This window comes from Spermophilus citellus (assembly GCF_964194105.1).
Source record: "Spermophilus citellus genome assembly, chromosome: 6".
Lineage (NCBI taxonomy): Eukaryota > Metazoa > Chordata > Mammalia > Rodentia > Sciuridae > Spermophilus > Spermophilus citellus.
The window spans coordinates 106,981,706-106,997,652 of NC_138187.1; the positions used below are offsets into that span (position 1 = coordinate 106,981,706).

Genomic DNA, 15,947 nt, shown 5'->3' on the forward strand with positions numbered 1-15,947 from the left:
GGTCTAACAGAGTAAAATTTTTAAAATCATGGGAAAAAAAGATAACTATGAAAGTTTCTAGGAACAAAAAAAAGTATTAGGGATCAGAAAATATAGTGCTTTTCAATTATAATATTAGAATCTTGAAGACAATGGAGTAGTTTCTTAAAAATCCTGAGTGAACATTAATTCAAATAGAACTTTATACTCAAGCCAGATTATTGAGTTTATCATATAATAACAGCATTTTGAAGCATACAAATATACCCCAAAATGTATTTTTTGCACCCTTTCTTATGAAAGCTATCTTGAGAATGTAGCTCAATCTCTCTCTGCCATACTTACAAACACACGTAACACTTGACACAAGCCAGAGATCAAAAAAGTAGACATAAAGCACCAAGGATACATGAGGGATGGTTATAAAGGAACTTACAGTTTATCCTTATTTGATCATTTGAAAAAATATTATTGATACATATTTGGCAATACTGTTTGAATACTTTGGGGTCAAATATCAGTTACCTAGAAAAATAAACTATCAAAAACTTAGACAGTCAGGTATGATGACACATGCTTATAGTCCCAGCTACCTGGGAGACTGAGGGAAGAGAACAGTTGAGGCCAGGATTTTAAGGGCAGCCTAGGCAGCATAGCAAGACCCCTTCTCAAGATAAAACAAAAGACTAGGTAATTAATTTCAGAAATAATATAGGAAAATTAAAGTAATGCTCATCTTAGTAGTGAGCAAATTTTCCATAATCATAATGTAAATGAACTACTGACTAATGATTAACCAAAAATTTTATATGGGAGCATAAGTTAGATATGTAGGGTAGCTGGTATAAGAGACCTTAATTGTTCCTTTTTTAAAAATTTTTTTAATTTATTTTTTTGAGACAGGGTTTTATTATGTTGTTGCCCAGGCTGGCCTCAAATTCCTAGACTTAAGGGGTCTTCCTGCCTCAGCCTTGTAGCTGGGACTACAAGCACATACTAAAATTAATTGTGTCACCTTTAATATAGGAAATTGATGTATAATATGTAATATTGCAAAATCAAAAAATAGCAATAGAAGCATGTCATTTAAAAATATAAATAAAAATAACAGAACAGTTAATAATGTGCCATTGGAGATTAGGTTTGGAGATAGGCCAAAAGACATTGCTCTTCTTTGCTATGAAAAATTGAGTACTATTTAGCTCATGTTAGGTGTATTACTTTAGTAAGAAAAATTAATCAATAATAAAAATAAAGTCACATATGTCCATTATTAACAAAAAACTTTCCACAGTGTGGAAAAATATTAACAGTAATCAATCTCCATTTCTTCATGTCCCATTCCTGGTACTCTTCTCCTAACCAATTTTAACAGTTCCTACTTTAAGCTGTTCTGATGGCTATAGTAATTTTTTTTTTTAGGTACTGGGGCTTGAACCCATATCCTGTACATGCTAGGTAAGGGCTTTACCAATAAGCTATGTCTTCAGCCAATCTATTCATGATTTGAAGAATAACTTTTGGTAAGATACAGAGCTATCTGGACCTCCCTTGCCCAGTTGGCAAAAGGATAATGACGTAAAACTGCATTGTAGACATGCAGGTTAATAGTGTACTTTGAGAGTAACATACAGTTGGCCTATGACTGTTGTTGGTCTTTCATTCCTGAGCCACCATACATAGCCAAGGAAACAGCCCTGACCTAGTTGGGTGAGGCAAGGGGTTATCCTGCCAGTGGGAGCATGGCATTTCTGGCAAGAGATTTCTCTTCTAACTGTTGGAGTTGGTGCCATGGCAGATTTTCCTGACACAGGGAGTAAGTGTTGAGCCCTGGTCCAGCTGGTTAGATTATTTGTTGGTTTTTGATTATCTTCACCAATAAGCTGTTTTGCTGGCATGGATAATCAGAAGCAGGTAGTAATTTTCCATCTTCCTAACAAAAAGGCCTTTTTGCATTTTAAAATTATAATAGATAAAGTTTTCTTCATTTTTTACCAAAATAATGCTCTGTAGAGGAAACAAAGGAGAATTTTTATTGAATTAAATCAATGACTTATTAAGGATAGTCAGATACTGTTAGGCAGATCATTTTTTCTACTTATCCTTTTGCCGGTCTTGAAAGATATTTTAAATAGGGAGAGAAATCAGTGGTAATAATGATACTAGCTGTCTCATATCTCTTATGTGTTCAGCACTCTGCTAAGTACTCGTCATCCTATTCAGTCTTCACAGCATCTTTGGAGCTTGCTGCAGTTATCACTTTCATTTTCTGCTGAAGAATGTATGATATTTGAGCAACTTGTCTGAGGTCACAGAGCTAAAAAGTGTCAGAACTATGTCTGAGACCTGATTGTGTTGGCTCTTGGACCTATGCTCTTTATCTCTGACTGGATTTCAGTGTAGCCTCTGACTTTTTATTACATGAAAATAAGAAAGCAGCTGATTTATACTTAAAACCTAGTTACCACTCTAAGATATATATGTTACTTTTATTGCACAGTGGTTTCAAAACTTATTGTATTTATTCTTTTTAAGAAAGCTCGGATTTTATGTTTTCTATTTCTATCATTCTTTTTGTATCCTCTCCATTCAAAATTCTGAAGTCATCTTTGGTCTTTTTCTACATTCTGCCTTTCCATTTTTTCCCCCCATAAAATCACCATGTTCTCTTCAAATTTGTGTTTAAAGTCTACTTTTCCTGTCTGGAATATTAGAACTATCTCTTCATGGCCTCCCTTCTACCCTTACTTGCCACCTTAAACTGATCATAGATATTGATCCAATTTGTAAGTGCAGCTTTTTTCATATTGCATACCTTTTCTTTTTTTGTGTACTGGGGATTGAAGCCAGGGTCACCTTACCACTGAGCTATACCCCTATGTCCTTTTTATTTATTTTTTTTTATTTTGATACAAGGCTTCCTAAGTTGCTGAGTCTGTCCTTGTACTTGTGATCTTCCTGCCTCAGCCTCCCTAGTCACCGGGATTATGGGTATGTGCCACTATACCCAGCAGTATTTCCTATTATTTATAAGAAAACTATAGCTCTACTAATCTCTTCTTCAACACCTTTCATAATATGATGTAAGCTTTCATTCCATGAGTTTTTGTACCCTTACTTTTTCACTTTTCTTGTCCATGCAAATTTATCCCTCATTTGGCATGAATTTTCTTTATAATTCATTTGTCATTGTCTCTATGACTTGTATTTTGATAGTCTTTTTGTGTATACATGTCTCATTTATCCATGTTAAATCATGTGTATAGAGATTGATACTGAGTTCATCATAGTATTTAGCACAGTTTCTTGTAAATAGAACTGTGTAAAAAAATTAATGATGGACTCCTGAAGTTTTAAAGTCAACATGTGATTCAGATTTTATACTTTGCTTTTGTTAATTTCATTTAGGCAAGTAAAACTTAATAGACTTTTCCATTAAGTTTTCATATCTTTAATTATATTTAATTATGAGATTAGAAATGTATTAGTATTAACTTAAATAATTTAAAATATTTTAAAGAAATAAATCAATTTTATTTAGTATTCTGGTCTGAAAGATATAGGAAATCTACCCTGGATGAAAGTGACACATTCATTATTACATAGGTTTTTTAAAAAAAATATTTGAGAACTTGTAATAAGTGATTGTTGGTAATGTGTAGTTTTGATGGGGATAAACTGAATACAGTATTACAAATGTAAGAAAAAATATAATGAATTGTTTAGTTTATCTTATATTATAGTGGGAGATCATTCAGAATAATGAGTAATGACATAAATTTTTTTTTAAATATATTTAAACAGTAAGTTTAAAATACTCTGCTTAAGCATAATTTTGTTTTCCAAAAGGACATTTTTTGTATGCATCAGAATTACTCCTTGCTCTCTGTTGAACTTGAAACTGTTTCTGCTCTTTTTTTTTAACTTTGTTTTGTTGTAATATAGACTAAATATTTTTAAATGTTCAGCTCTATTTTCTTTTCCTTAATTTTATAGCTGCTCTGTGATAAATATTTCTACTTAAATTTGTAAATTACTTTAAACTGTGTTCTATTTAAGATATTTCTGCTTGGAAATATTTGAGTTTTAAGGATAATTTATTCATGAAACCAAACAATAAGCTATATAAATTGTCATATGTTTATATGTTCATTTATTAGTCTTAAGAATGTTTTGTTGTGTTTTTAAATGCAAATTTTATTGTAATATTATTTTAGCTCTGAAATCTCATATTCTTGTAAGCCAAAGGTTCTCATGCTGAATTATTTTTTCCAAATAATATTCAGTATCATAATGATGCCTTCTTCTATACCTCATGTTTTCCTAAAAGATACCTAAAATATTTTTATATTTAATTTGTTTTTTATAACATCTAAATGAAACCATCAATCTATCTTTCACAGTAAAAAGTCACTTATCTGATATAAATTACTACATGTATCTGATCAAATCGCTTAGACAAAAAATGTTACATTTTAAAGATTGTGAATTTTTAAGTTTCAATGACTTTTTAAAGGGAACAAGCTTTAGAATGAAAATGCTGATTATTCATCTTGACTACTCTTATTTAATCATTTCATTTTAAGAATCAATCTTAATGTTACAATCCAAAAAAACCTCACTAATGTGCCTTTTTGGATGTGCAAATTTCCTTTGTCATAAAACAGAAGCTAGCCTAAATTTTCTAATAATTTTTCATCACATTAAAATTCATGGTAAAAATAAAAATGATCTAATTTTGAAGTCAAGTGCATATATTTGATATAGATGCTTCCCCCCACCCTTTCTCTCTACCTAAGGAAATAGAGAAATTGAGACTAGAACTGAGTGAAAGCAAGCAGCACATGGAACAGGAGCAGCAGAAGGCAGCCCGGGCCAGAGAGGAGTGCCTGAAACTAACAGAACTGCTGGGCGAATCCGAGCACCAACTGCACCTCACCAGGTACTCCCTAATCCCATTACGCACCCCAGCACTGATTTCATTCCACTGATTTTTGCCACAGGCTTCCAAACAGTTGTTAGAGTTAGTCTTAGTCATTCAATTCACACACAGCTTTCAAGCATATTAAGAAAAGTGGAGATGTGGTAAGTAAAACACCCAGACATGTGAATGATAAGTGTGGCAGGGATTTACTGATAGATTACAAAACCTTTCATTTACCATGCTCAAATATTTAAGTGATTCTCTATCAATACAAGCAAAATGACATTTTTTTCTACCACCACCACTCCTCTCCTGTTAATCCTGTGTCTAATAAAAATGTTGAAATGAAGTATCTGAGGAATATGTTTAGGAAAATGAGATACTGTCAGTAGTGAAAGGCACCGAGCCTAAGAAATCCTAAGATGCAATTTGAAATTGATACAAAATAAGGATCTGCATCTTAAAGAGGTGTAAATTTAGAGATGCTATCTATTGGCACTATTCATGGTCAAATCATTATTTCGATCATATTTACACCATTGAAGTTTCAAATTGCATTGTTTCCACCATGAAATTTGCAATGTGATCATCATTGTTGTAAACTTTAGTAAACATATAGCTCAGCCCTAGATTAAAATAAAACTCTCTAGGTTGCAAGCATTGGGAATTTGCTGTATTGGAAGCACACAAACACATGCACATACATAAATACACAAAGGGAAAAATTCAAATATAGTCGATATATCACTTTACCATGTAAGTGGTTTCTTCTCACTTTGAGTTTTAGTACAGTTTTTCAGTTTTCAGATCAAGCCTTTGGGTTTATTCATTCTTAGAGTTTTTCAGTTTGCAGAGAGAATTTTGTCTAAATACACATGTAAGTTTATGATATTTGATTTAGTTTATAAAATAGAAAAACACTGGTCTTCCAATTATAGTACTGTGTTGAATTTAAACTATGAAAGGGGACTGATCCCTTTTACATTAAATATGACAATGTAATTCTGAGCACGGTATGATAACAGATGGAGAAAAGCACCACTTGAACAGCCTGCATTTGGAGAAAAAATATTCTAGAGGTTGGTGAACCTCCCAAAGTTTTGGGTTAGTGTTAAGATGCCTCCAGTTCTGTTAAAATCAAACTTTGTTAAAAACATTTTGTTATGATAATAATCCAAATGTTTGACACTTCCCTATTTAAACAGTGAAAAGAAAAAGAGATGAAAGAAAGAGATAAAAAATCATTTATACATGTAAAAAAAATCAATAGATATAACACTTTTCAGAGTAAACATTGCTTAATACTACAGAATAGTTTCTTTTAATGCCTATTATCACTGTGAAACTGAGAACATAATATTAACATAGTACCTATAGCTATTTAATCTTAGTAGTTTCAGAATTTACTTCATCATGATAATGTAGATGTCTATTCTTTTCTGTCAGACTTCAACTGAGAACCAACCATTTTTGTGCTAAGCACTACTGACCCACAGAAATAGGACAGCTTTTAATGTCTCAGTGTAGCTCAGCTTCAGTAAATAAATATTAATGCTAGTTTTGCCCCTTTTGCCATTCTCTCTTATTCAGAGAGTTAATTTCTGAAGTCAAAGTCTGTAGAGAGTTTTTCTGAGCAGTATCAATTTGTGCTGTTTGACAAGATCAATTTCTTCCAAGTAGAGCACATTAAGATGCAGCAACTGCTGAAAATGGACGAGTGGTAACTAATTCCTTTGTTCTTAAGAAAAACTGTTTTGCTTTGGTTCTGTAGAAAGCTTTTTTTTTCCTATTGTGCTGTATTTACACTATTTCTACAAAAATTTAAACCTAGTTTTATAGGAAATAAAACACAATTACTGATTTTCTAAGTGCAATACTCTTTTTTGTAAGCATTTCATATTTAATGTTCATGGTTTGTAAAATCCATATTTATAAATTTAAAGATGACAGTTAAAATGTAAGGTATTGTACATATCTCTCCTTAGAACTGAAAATATAACTTTGTTGTTGGGTTTAATATTTTTGAAATGCTTTTTTTGTTTTCTTAAAGAGTTTGCTAGACCTCAACATTCTTTATTGATTCAGCATACCCAGGTGTGTAAATGAGAATCATTGCATCTTTTTTCTCCAGTGTGGACCAGCTGAAATATATAACTCCCACACAAATAGTCAGTTTCAAACATTTTAAATGGCATATTCTAAACAAAGTTTAAAATTGAATATGAAAACTACATTAGAAAGTAATGGTGAAATAAAAATCCAAATTTTTAGGGGAAAAAAAAATTTTTAAACTGAAGTAGAAATCTCTACATCACTCTGAAAGAAAAACAGTCTTCTACTCTTTCAGTGTTTCTCCTTATGTAAGCTTAAATTGGATTTTAAAGGGGAAAATGGAAATTTAGCATTTATTGCAGGACCCAATAGGTGAGTATAATTTTCACTTAATTTATAATATTTATTAAGCATCTATGATCTTATAAGTACTCTGACTCTGGCCTAAAGAGAATAAGAAGACTCAGTTTCTACCCTTACATTGCTCACATTCAACAAAAGGAGGCAGTTCATAATGCATTTATAACAGAGTGTGACAATAGTGAAATTCTAGAAGTAAAGATTACCACGTGAACATGTAGAAAGGAGAATTGACTTTTTCTGCATTGGAAGTAGGTGATAATCAGGGAAAGCTGATAATGAAAGGTGATAGGAAGGGGAAGATATTTGGTAACAATCTTGATAAATAAGTTCATGGGTAGAAATTCTCAAGGTGAAAAATGGTGAGGTGAATGTCACAGATAGAGGAATCTATATACGAAAAGATATGAAGATGGGAGAGAACATAAATTCTATAATCAGGGTAGGTGTTTGATAAGAGATAAGACTGAAAAGGAAATCAGTGACAAGAGGACTTGTAGGCTATGCTCTGAAGATTTGGCTATTCTAAGAGTAATTGATTGATTGTTCTTGATGCATTTTAAGCAGGTTGTTAATATGATCGACTTTTTGTGTTGTGATCCTGACTCAGACAACAATGTGGAGAGTGACTTTGGAGAGTTGATAAAAGGAAACAAGATCAGTTAGGCTATGGTCAGCAGCTATACCCTTTGGGCCAAATCTGGACCATTATCTGTTTTTGTATGACCCATGCACTAAGGATTGTTTTTATATTTTTTAATAGTTGGGGGAAAAATTAAAATAATGTGTTGTTCTGGGTGTAGTAGCATGTACCTGTAGTCCCAGCAGCTTCTTGGGAAGTTGAGGCAAGAGAATCACTCGAGCCTAGGAGTTTGAGGCCAGCCGGGACAACTTAGTGAGACTCCATCTTAAACAAACAACAAAAACAACAACATTAAGAAAAAAAAAACAGCATTTTCTAACACATTAAAAATAATACATCCATATATAAAGTTTTATTGGGACACAGGATTATTCATGATGTTTGATGTATGACACTACCACAGCAGAGTTGAGCCTGGTCCCCAAAGCCTAATAATTTACTGTTTGGTAATTTATAGAGAAAGTTAACCAGCCCCTCAGTTAGGAAGCTGTTTAGTTCAAGTAAGAAATCAAGAGAGCCGGACAGGTCCAAATATGTATTTTTAGAAGGTAACTGAAAGGCACTGTGAAACTACACTGGTTGAGGAAAAGATGTTTAACAGGTACTCAAATAGAATATAACCGCAATGGTCCAGGTAAAAGGAAAGGAAGCCATATTCAGGAGACATCTAGAGTAGCAGGTAGGAGAGGACAGAACTAAAGGTAACTATTGTTTCTGGCCTAGGTTGACCAGATGATTTTTTAATCCAACTAGGGAATTTGAAAGAGGTAGCAGAGGAAAATAATACATTTTATTTGGAAACTTGGGTGGAAATATCCAATGTAGGTGTTTACACAAAACCTATAAGACTAGAGCCTTAGTTTATATACTTCTACTTAGAGGTATTAGTTGTAGCCAAGGAAGCAGGTTGAAAGCATATAAAGAGAACCCTTTTGTTGTTGTTGTTGTTGTTTGCTTTTCTTTCTTTCTTTTTTTTTAATGTGATAATGGGGATGGAACTCAAGGCTTCAAATGTGCTAGACAAACACTGTACTATTGAACTACATCTCCTGCTGGAGAACCATGTTTTTAAAGTTATTGAAAAAGAGCCTGCAGATGAGGAGACTGAAATGGGGCCTTTCAGATATATAAGAAAAGAATAAAGAAGAATGATTCAAAGGATGCTTTGGTGAAATAACCAAATACTGTTAAAATCATATGCTAATTTTAGGGATGGTCCCCAGGCAGCCTAAGATTTAGGAAACCTTCATTACAGTGTCCTACCTAGGCATTCATTATCTTTGCATCTTTTTGATAGATTACTTTTCTCTTTAGACCTGCTACTTACCTATAAAATGAAGCGAGAATAGATGATTTCTAAATTTCTTTTTAACCCTAATAGTCAATGATTCTAACAATGATTTAAAACAACCCATTCTTAAGTTCCTATTTCTGAATATGAGGTATTTAGATTGCTTGGGGTATCTTTTGTACAACGTATTTCCTTAGTTTGAACTTCAGCAAGATTTCAAGAAATGTCACTCATATCTACCACTCATGTGTGTCACTTAGCCTCTGCTGATTTCTCACAAGAGCTCTGGGAGTAGGCTCCTTATACCCTTTCAGCCTCTTTCACTAACCACTGCCCAGTGAATATTCCTAGGCTACTGCCTTGACTATAGGCCCTACTCTCCAAACCTTTCATGGTGTCACACTATACCAGAAGGTCCAAATCACTGAGCATGGCATTTTAGGTCAGCCCATAGACACCAACCTTCCTGCCTATTTCCTTCTTGCCAATCTTCTCATGTGCTGAATTTTGCCAAATGTAAGCATATGCAGCTCCTCTTGTACTTGTGGACTTTTCTTTTGCTGTTCTCTATACCTGGAATCCCCTGTTGTCCTTCTCTGGACCTATTCTTACTTTTGTTTTTCCAAGAGCTTTCTGAAATTCTAATCTTTCTACCAAAGCCCTCCCTTATAACTCTTGCTGGAAGGGAACACTGCTCCCTCTGAATCCTTCAGCCCACTTTGATGTTAATAATATATTCATCTTAGTATCTCCCTGGTACAGTGCTACACATAGTAGCTTTTGAAAAATAATTAAAGTAGTAGCTAATAGCAGTGACTGACATTTATAGGGCCCCAGTGTTGGGTTCCAGGAACTGAGCTATGTGCTTTTCATTTAGTCTTTCTAATAATTCTATTAGATGTAGACTTTTTTTTCTATTTTACAGTTGAGGCAACTAAGGCACAGTTAAGTAAAATGAGTCATCTAAGTTCACACAGCTGATATGTTATAGAAGCAGGTTTCAAACCCCAGTAATTTGCCTGCAAAGCATATCCCTTGTCCATTTGGCTGTAATTCTATGTAAATTACCAGGGAAATGGATTAATGTGATTGTTTCCAAAAAGACAACTGAAAAAATCAATAATATAAATTTGTAATAGAAATGTGTTAGCTGGGTTGGGGTTGTGGCTCAGTGGTAGAGTGCTCGCCTAGCTTGCACAAGGCACCGGGTTCGATCCTCAGCACCACATAAAAATGTAAAATAAAGATATTATATCCACCTAAAGCTTAATAATAAATATTTAAAAAATAAATGTGTTAGCTGTTCCTTTATGCAGTGGTATAAATACATGTCAGTGAATTTTTGTGTTGGCTTAGGCTTTTTCTAAGAAACAGATTGCTTTGGCCCATTATTTGCCTTAGTCATTTAATGTATTATAATACAATTGTCATTCTCATTTACTTCTTAATTTTTGCCAAAAGGAAAAATTAATTGTTTTTCTTTTTAACATGTCCCAACATCTTTGGAGCTGCAGGATTTGAATTTCTCTCACAAAACTTCAGTTTGCATACATGTGGTCAGGTTAATATATGATATAACCTGCTAAAGCAACCATTTCTGAAAGTCTATGTGATTGATATTAACTGCTTATGGAGGCAGATACTCTTTCAGATACCTATAATATCTGTATTGAAAAACATTTTTTCAAATCTTGCATACTTTTATTGTATCTGATCTGGAAGGAACTTCTGCAGGAAGCTGTGTTTTGTTTAATTATCAGAGGATTAAAACTCTAATTGTCCTACTTGCATAAGGGATATCAGAACTGCCATTAACCTGCAGGCTTCCTCTTCTTTCAGAATGACTACCTTTAACATTCTTATTTCTCCTTTACATGTTTTGGATGAGAATATACTTAAAAACTTCTCAAGGCAGGAATCTAAGTGGGGGGGGGACATAAAATGAGTATTATGCTCTGACCTACTTTTGTGATCCTAATAGGAAGATCTGTCCTCTGACCTAGAGCTATAGGAAATAAGTATTTACATCTTTTTGAAATGGAGAAAAGAGTACAGCAGAGTAGTCACAACGCTATCCTGTTATGAGCAGATTAACTGGGGAGAGGTCATTAAGGCTTCCTTTCTAAAACATTCAGCACATTTAGCTTCCACATAGCAATTATAGTAAATTCTATCATTCTCTCTCTCCCTCCCTCCCCTATTCCTCCCCCACCCCTCTTTCTTTCTTTTGTGGTTCAGAGGATAGAATCAAGGACCTTATGCATGCTAGGCAAGAGTTCTACCACAGAGCTATGCTCCTAGCCCTGTAAATGCCCTCTTTAATTTAATTGTTTGCTGTCTCTGACTACCAGTATGAGTCAGGACTTTTTGGCTGAAGTATCAGAAACTCCCTGCAAAACTGGGAATTTATTTTTTTTTTAAATAATCAGACTCTGGAGAGTCCAGGTGTACCAGGCCTTAGGATTTCTTATACCAAAGACTCAAGTATGCTGTCAAATTATAATTTTCCATAGCAGAACTCCACTTCTGTCTGAATGTTGGCCCATTCTGTCAGATTCTTCTATACCATCCAGTCTGAAGCTGAACATAGAGGAGATGCCTTTGATTTCAAACTATGAATGTGACTTCCTAGGTTCTCCACTTCCAATTTCATGACCATCAGTTCCAGGATCACCCATTTCAAGCAATTGGAGCCACATACACACATGGCCTTTTGGATGCTGTGGCCAGCAGCCTCAGTGTACCATAGGGAACAAGAGGACAATCACACTAAGGCAGGGAAGGTACTCTTACTAGGGAAATGGTGTCAGGGTATCAGGTGTCTGTTCTTTTGCCTCTGTTGTTTTTAAAAATACAAATTCATGGCTGGCTGTGGTGGTAAATGCCTATAATCCCAGCTATTCAGGAGACTGAGGCAGGAGATATGCCAAGTTAAAGACCAGCCTGGGCAACTTAGCAAGACACTGTTGTCTCAAAGTAAAAACTAAAAAGTCTGGAATTGTAGCTCAGTGGCCGAGTGCCCCTGGTTCAATCCCTATTACCACCAAAAAAGAGTCTTTCTGTTCATGTTAACAGCCTGATATTCCCCATTACTAACATGTTTTAAGTTCACAGAGGCATAGTTAGTCCTTCAAAGGTATACTTTGTTATTTTATCTAAAGAACTCTCTGAATATAAAAAGTGAGAGGTAAAGAATGCATAGATGGGGGCTGAGGTTGTGGCTCAGCGGTAGAGGGCTCACCTAGCATGTGTGAGGTGCTGGGTTCAATTCTCAGAACCACATAAAAGTAAGTAAAATAAAGACATTGTGTCCAAATACAACTAAAAAATATTTTTAAAAAAGAATGCATAGATGAATATTGAACTCTGTACCTAGTTCCCTACAGCAGTGCTATATGAAATATGGTTCATGAAAGTTTAATCCGTGACAAGATAAGTGCAAAAGTTGAAACTAAGTGTTTGGAAAGTTTCATATCAATTTTATTTTTAAATTTTTTTTAAATTTTATTTTTGGTGCTAGAGATTGAACCCAGGGCCATGATCATAGTAATCACACATTTTACCACTGAACAACACCTCTCAATCATATATCTATTTTAAATCACAGCAATTTCCAAGCTTTATCAGTGAACCTTTCTTGAGGAGTACCTTTTTAGATTTTTCTAGTATATAATTAATTTGTATTGCATTTTACGAAACTGATGGTTTGCAAAGGATTAGAAGAAACAAATGAACAAACTGACCTTTGACTACAAGAAGTTTGAGAAGCTCTGCTTCTCAGTTCTAACATGGAGCCTTTATGGCTAAGGAAACTGAGTGATACAAGGTGAAGCTTGAAACCACACAGCAGGGAGGGAGGAGAGTAGGCTGGGCTTTAACTGGGTTCATCAGATGCCACAGTCACAAAGAAGTGTAAAAACATATTTCAAAGCTAGATGGAAAGACTTCTGGGGTTGTAAAATCTCAGTTTATGGGCCACGAAGCAGGTCTTTTTAATCTCTGTGTCACCAGGACCAAGTATGGCATCAGGCATTTAGCAGGTTCTCTATAAATGTGGAATAAATTTGCCTCTGCTCTTCATTGTTGGGGAAAATTAAGAAGGATCTGCACTCATCAATTAGTTTAGGTCAAAAAGCAAACTTTAGTTCTGTTCATTTGAAGAGGATAGTATAACATTGACATGTATTCTTGCTCTTCCACAGTGAACTTTCTTTTTTTCCCCCTGAGTTTTATTCAAGAATTTTTAGCCTAAAGTTTCCATTTAAAAGTTAAGCTTATTTTTTCTTGTACTCCTTTCATGAATAAATTAAGCAGAGAACGTGTCAAAAATAATTTTAAATGGATATATGTGCAACCAACATCTTCAAGGCTCAAAATAGATGGCCTTGGTGCTGTTATAAATTGCATCTTCTTTTCCTTCCCCCACTCAGTATCAGAGAAAACAGACTGTCAGACAGCCAGGAAAGAAAAAGCATTTCATTTTTCTCTGGTGGACACCACACTGCCTGAGCCGGCTCTTCTCCACCTGTTTGACAGGCTAGGCGCCCTAGTCTCCGTGAGGCCTGGGGCAGGAGAGGTTAGAATCAGAGGCTGCCAGGAAATGTGTGTCTGCAGGTTCTGCTTAACGTTCCCTGGCTCATTCCTCTTAGTTCTGCAAAGCCCAAATGTGTATGCAATGAAAATCTACGCTGGGGATGCACTCTTCTCCCCTGCCACACAGGCCCACAGCCTGGAGCATGGTGACAACGGCAGCCAACTCATTTTCTGAAGAAGCCCAGAGGAAAACTGAGAAAGTATTGCCCACACCACTTCCTGACTCAACAACAATGAGCATAAAGTTCAATGAAACTAGAAGGAAAAAAAAAGGCAAAAATCTAGAATTGTTACATAGTAATCCTAAATCCTGGTATTTTCCTAAAACAAAGTCCTGGTCTCCAATCTTACTTTAAGGTAAAAGGATTATAGGAAAAAAAAAACCTCATCAATTTTAATGATGGTTAATTTCTTCTTAACCACAGCCTCATAATTGGATGGGATCACCAGGTCAGTTATTAGGCATTCCTTGTTTGTTATTCAGTGTTTCCGTGTACCCCTGAGTATGTCATACAGTGAATCACTGTTTGATAAACCAAAGTTCATTAAGGATCCTGAGAAAGTAAGGGACTTGGAGAATATTCCATCTCCTCAGTGACCCATCTGATGGTAGGTCTCATGGGAACCAGGCCCATTTCAAGTAAATGTGATTTTCTTATTACTACTACTCTGTAGGTCAAATAAGCAGGGATATAGTCAATCTAGTAAATCAGAGTGGGCACTAAATAGGTTAGTAAATGTTTGTTAACAGCCCGGAAAGCCGACATCTAACTGAGAGGACATCTCTGCTCTACCTTGGTTTTATGTGGCCTCTTCCCAGCAGGCACAAGGTCACCTGGGAGAGAGTTGATCAGCTCCTACTTTGACCAAGCCTAGGGATGGAGAGAAGTGCCACACAAGTCTGCTCAGGTCTCAGAAGGATTTCTTCTTCAGAGAAGGTTGTTGTGAATAAGCAGTGTGTCCTTCTGACCCCTTTATTATGTGTACCTTCAAGAAGCCTGTTTCTGACCAGAATATTTAGCAAAAGAATATACTCAGAGTTAGAAGAAGAATTATTACATATATAGCTTTACTAACAAAAAAAAAGTATGCAAAATAAAGTAACAAGTTACCATTAGAATATGCATAGGGGTATAGGGGAGGGTATCCAAGATGAGCCGTTAAAAGTGGGTTTAGTCACCTTCCCATTTTCTAGTAACTGATCTGAAGTGTGTTTCATCAAGCAGGGCATTGCTTGATCTTGACACTTGTCCTAGTTCTGTTTCTGATTATCTTCTGTCACCTTGGGGAAAATTTCCTACCATACTTTATTTCCTACAAATTTTACTGTGTTTTTGAGGATATATAATAAGTATGTAAAATAATTTTAACACATTAAGGGTTCTATAAATCTGAGGTGTTGCTTATCTAGTCAAGGACTCCAGTGTTTATAATATGAATTCATGTAAATAATATGAATATAGTATGTATTCATATAAAATAAATTAATTAGGGTCACAGTGCATTAATCAATCTACAAAACTTCAGGTCACATGAAGGTATGATCAAATTATTCCAGCCTTTTTGGAAAGGTTATGATTTTGACAAATTAGGGACAGAGTATATTGTTAACTATATTTTTTCCTATTTTCTAAATCTTAAGTGGTCGTCTTTGTCTTGAGAGGGAAAACCATCTTGGTATTCTTTATATTAACTCTGTCAAAACAATATCTAATGGAAGCAGCTCTTGAAACCTAGGGGCCCTTTAAGTTCTGCTTTGTTGCACTGATAGCAATTCTCTATTCTTAACCTATTTCTGAAACCAGGCATTTATTCAGAATCATTCACTATTGAATTAGTCAACAATGTTTGGGCTGAGGAAAGATGATAATTATATTATGGAATAATAAAATTCATCTACAGTGAAAAGAGAGCCCATGTCAGAATTGTAGAGGAGTCCAAATTCAGATACTGCACCCAGACCAATTTGCACAAAGAATTATCTGTTAAAAGTAGAAGGAAGAATGACAGCATGAGACAACTCGTGTAACTAATAAACTTTTTAGATGCTGTTTCATATGTTTGCTTTTCATTAAATTCAGAAATCGTTGCAACTATGTTGTTGT

At 34.8% G+C, this 15,947-nt stretch overlaps 1 protein-coding gene across 8 annotated transcripts in view; it reads left to right on the plus strand.

The window, feature by feature from the left end:
• SDCCAG8 (SHH signaling and ciliogenesis regulator SDCCAG8) overlaps positions 1 to 15,947 on the plus strand; it is a 244,728-nt gene that overhangs the window by 113,333 nt on the left and 115,448 nt on the right. For all 8 annotated transcript variants that reach the window (XR_014022822.1, XR_014022823.1, XR_014022824.1 and 5 more), the window contains one exon: positions 4,779 to 4,921. Coding sequence is in view for 4 of the 8 variants with exons in the window: in XM_081300510.1 (XP_081156636.1) it covers positions 4,779 to 4,921 (143 nt within the window). In the remaining 4 variants the exon portion in view is untranslated. The remainder of the gene's footprint in view (positions 1 to 4,778; positions 4,922 to 15,947) is intronic.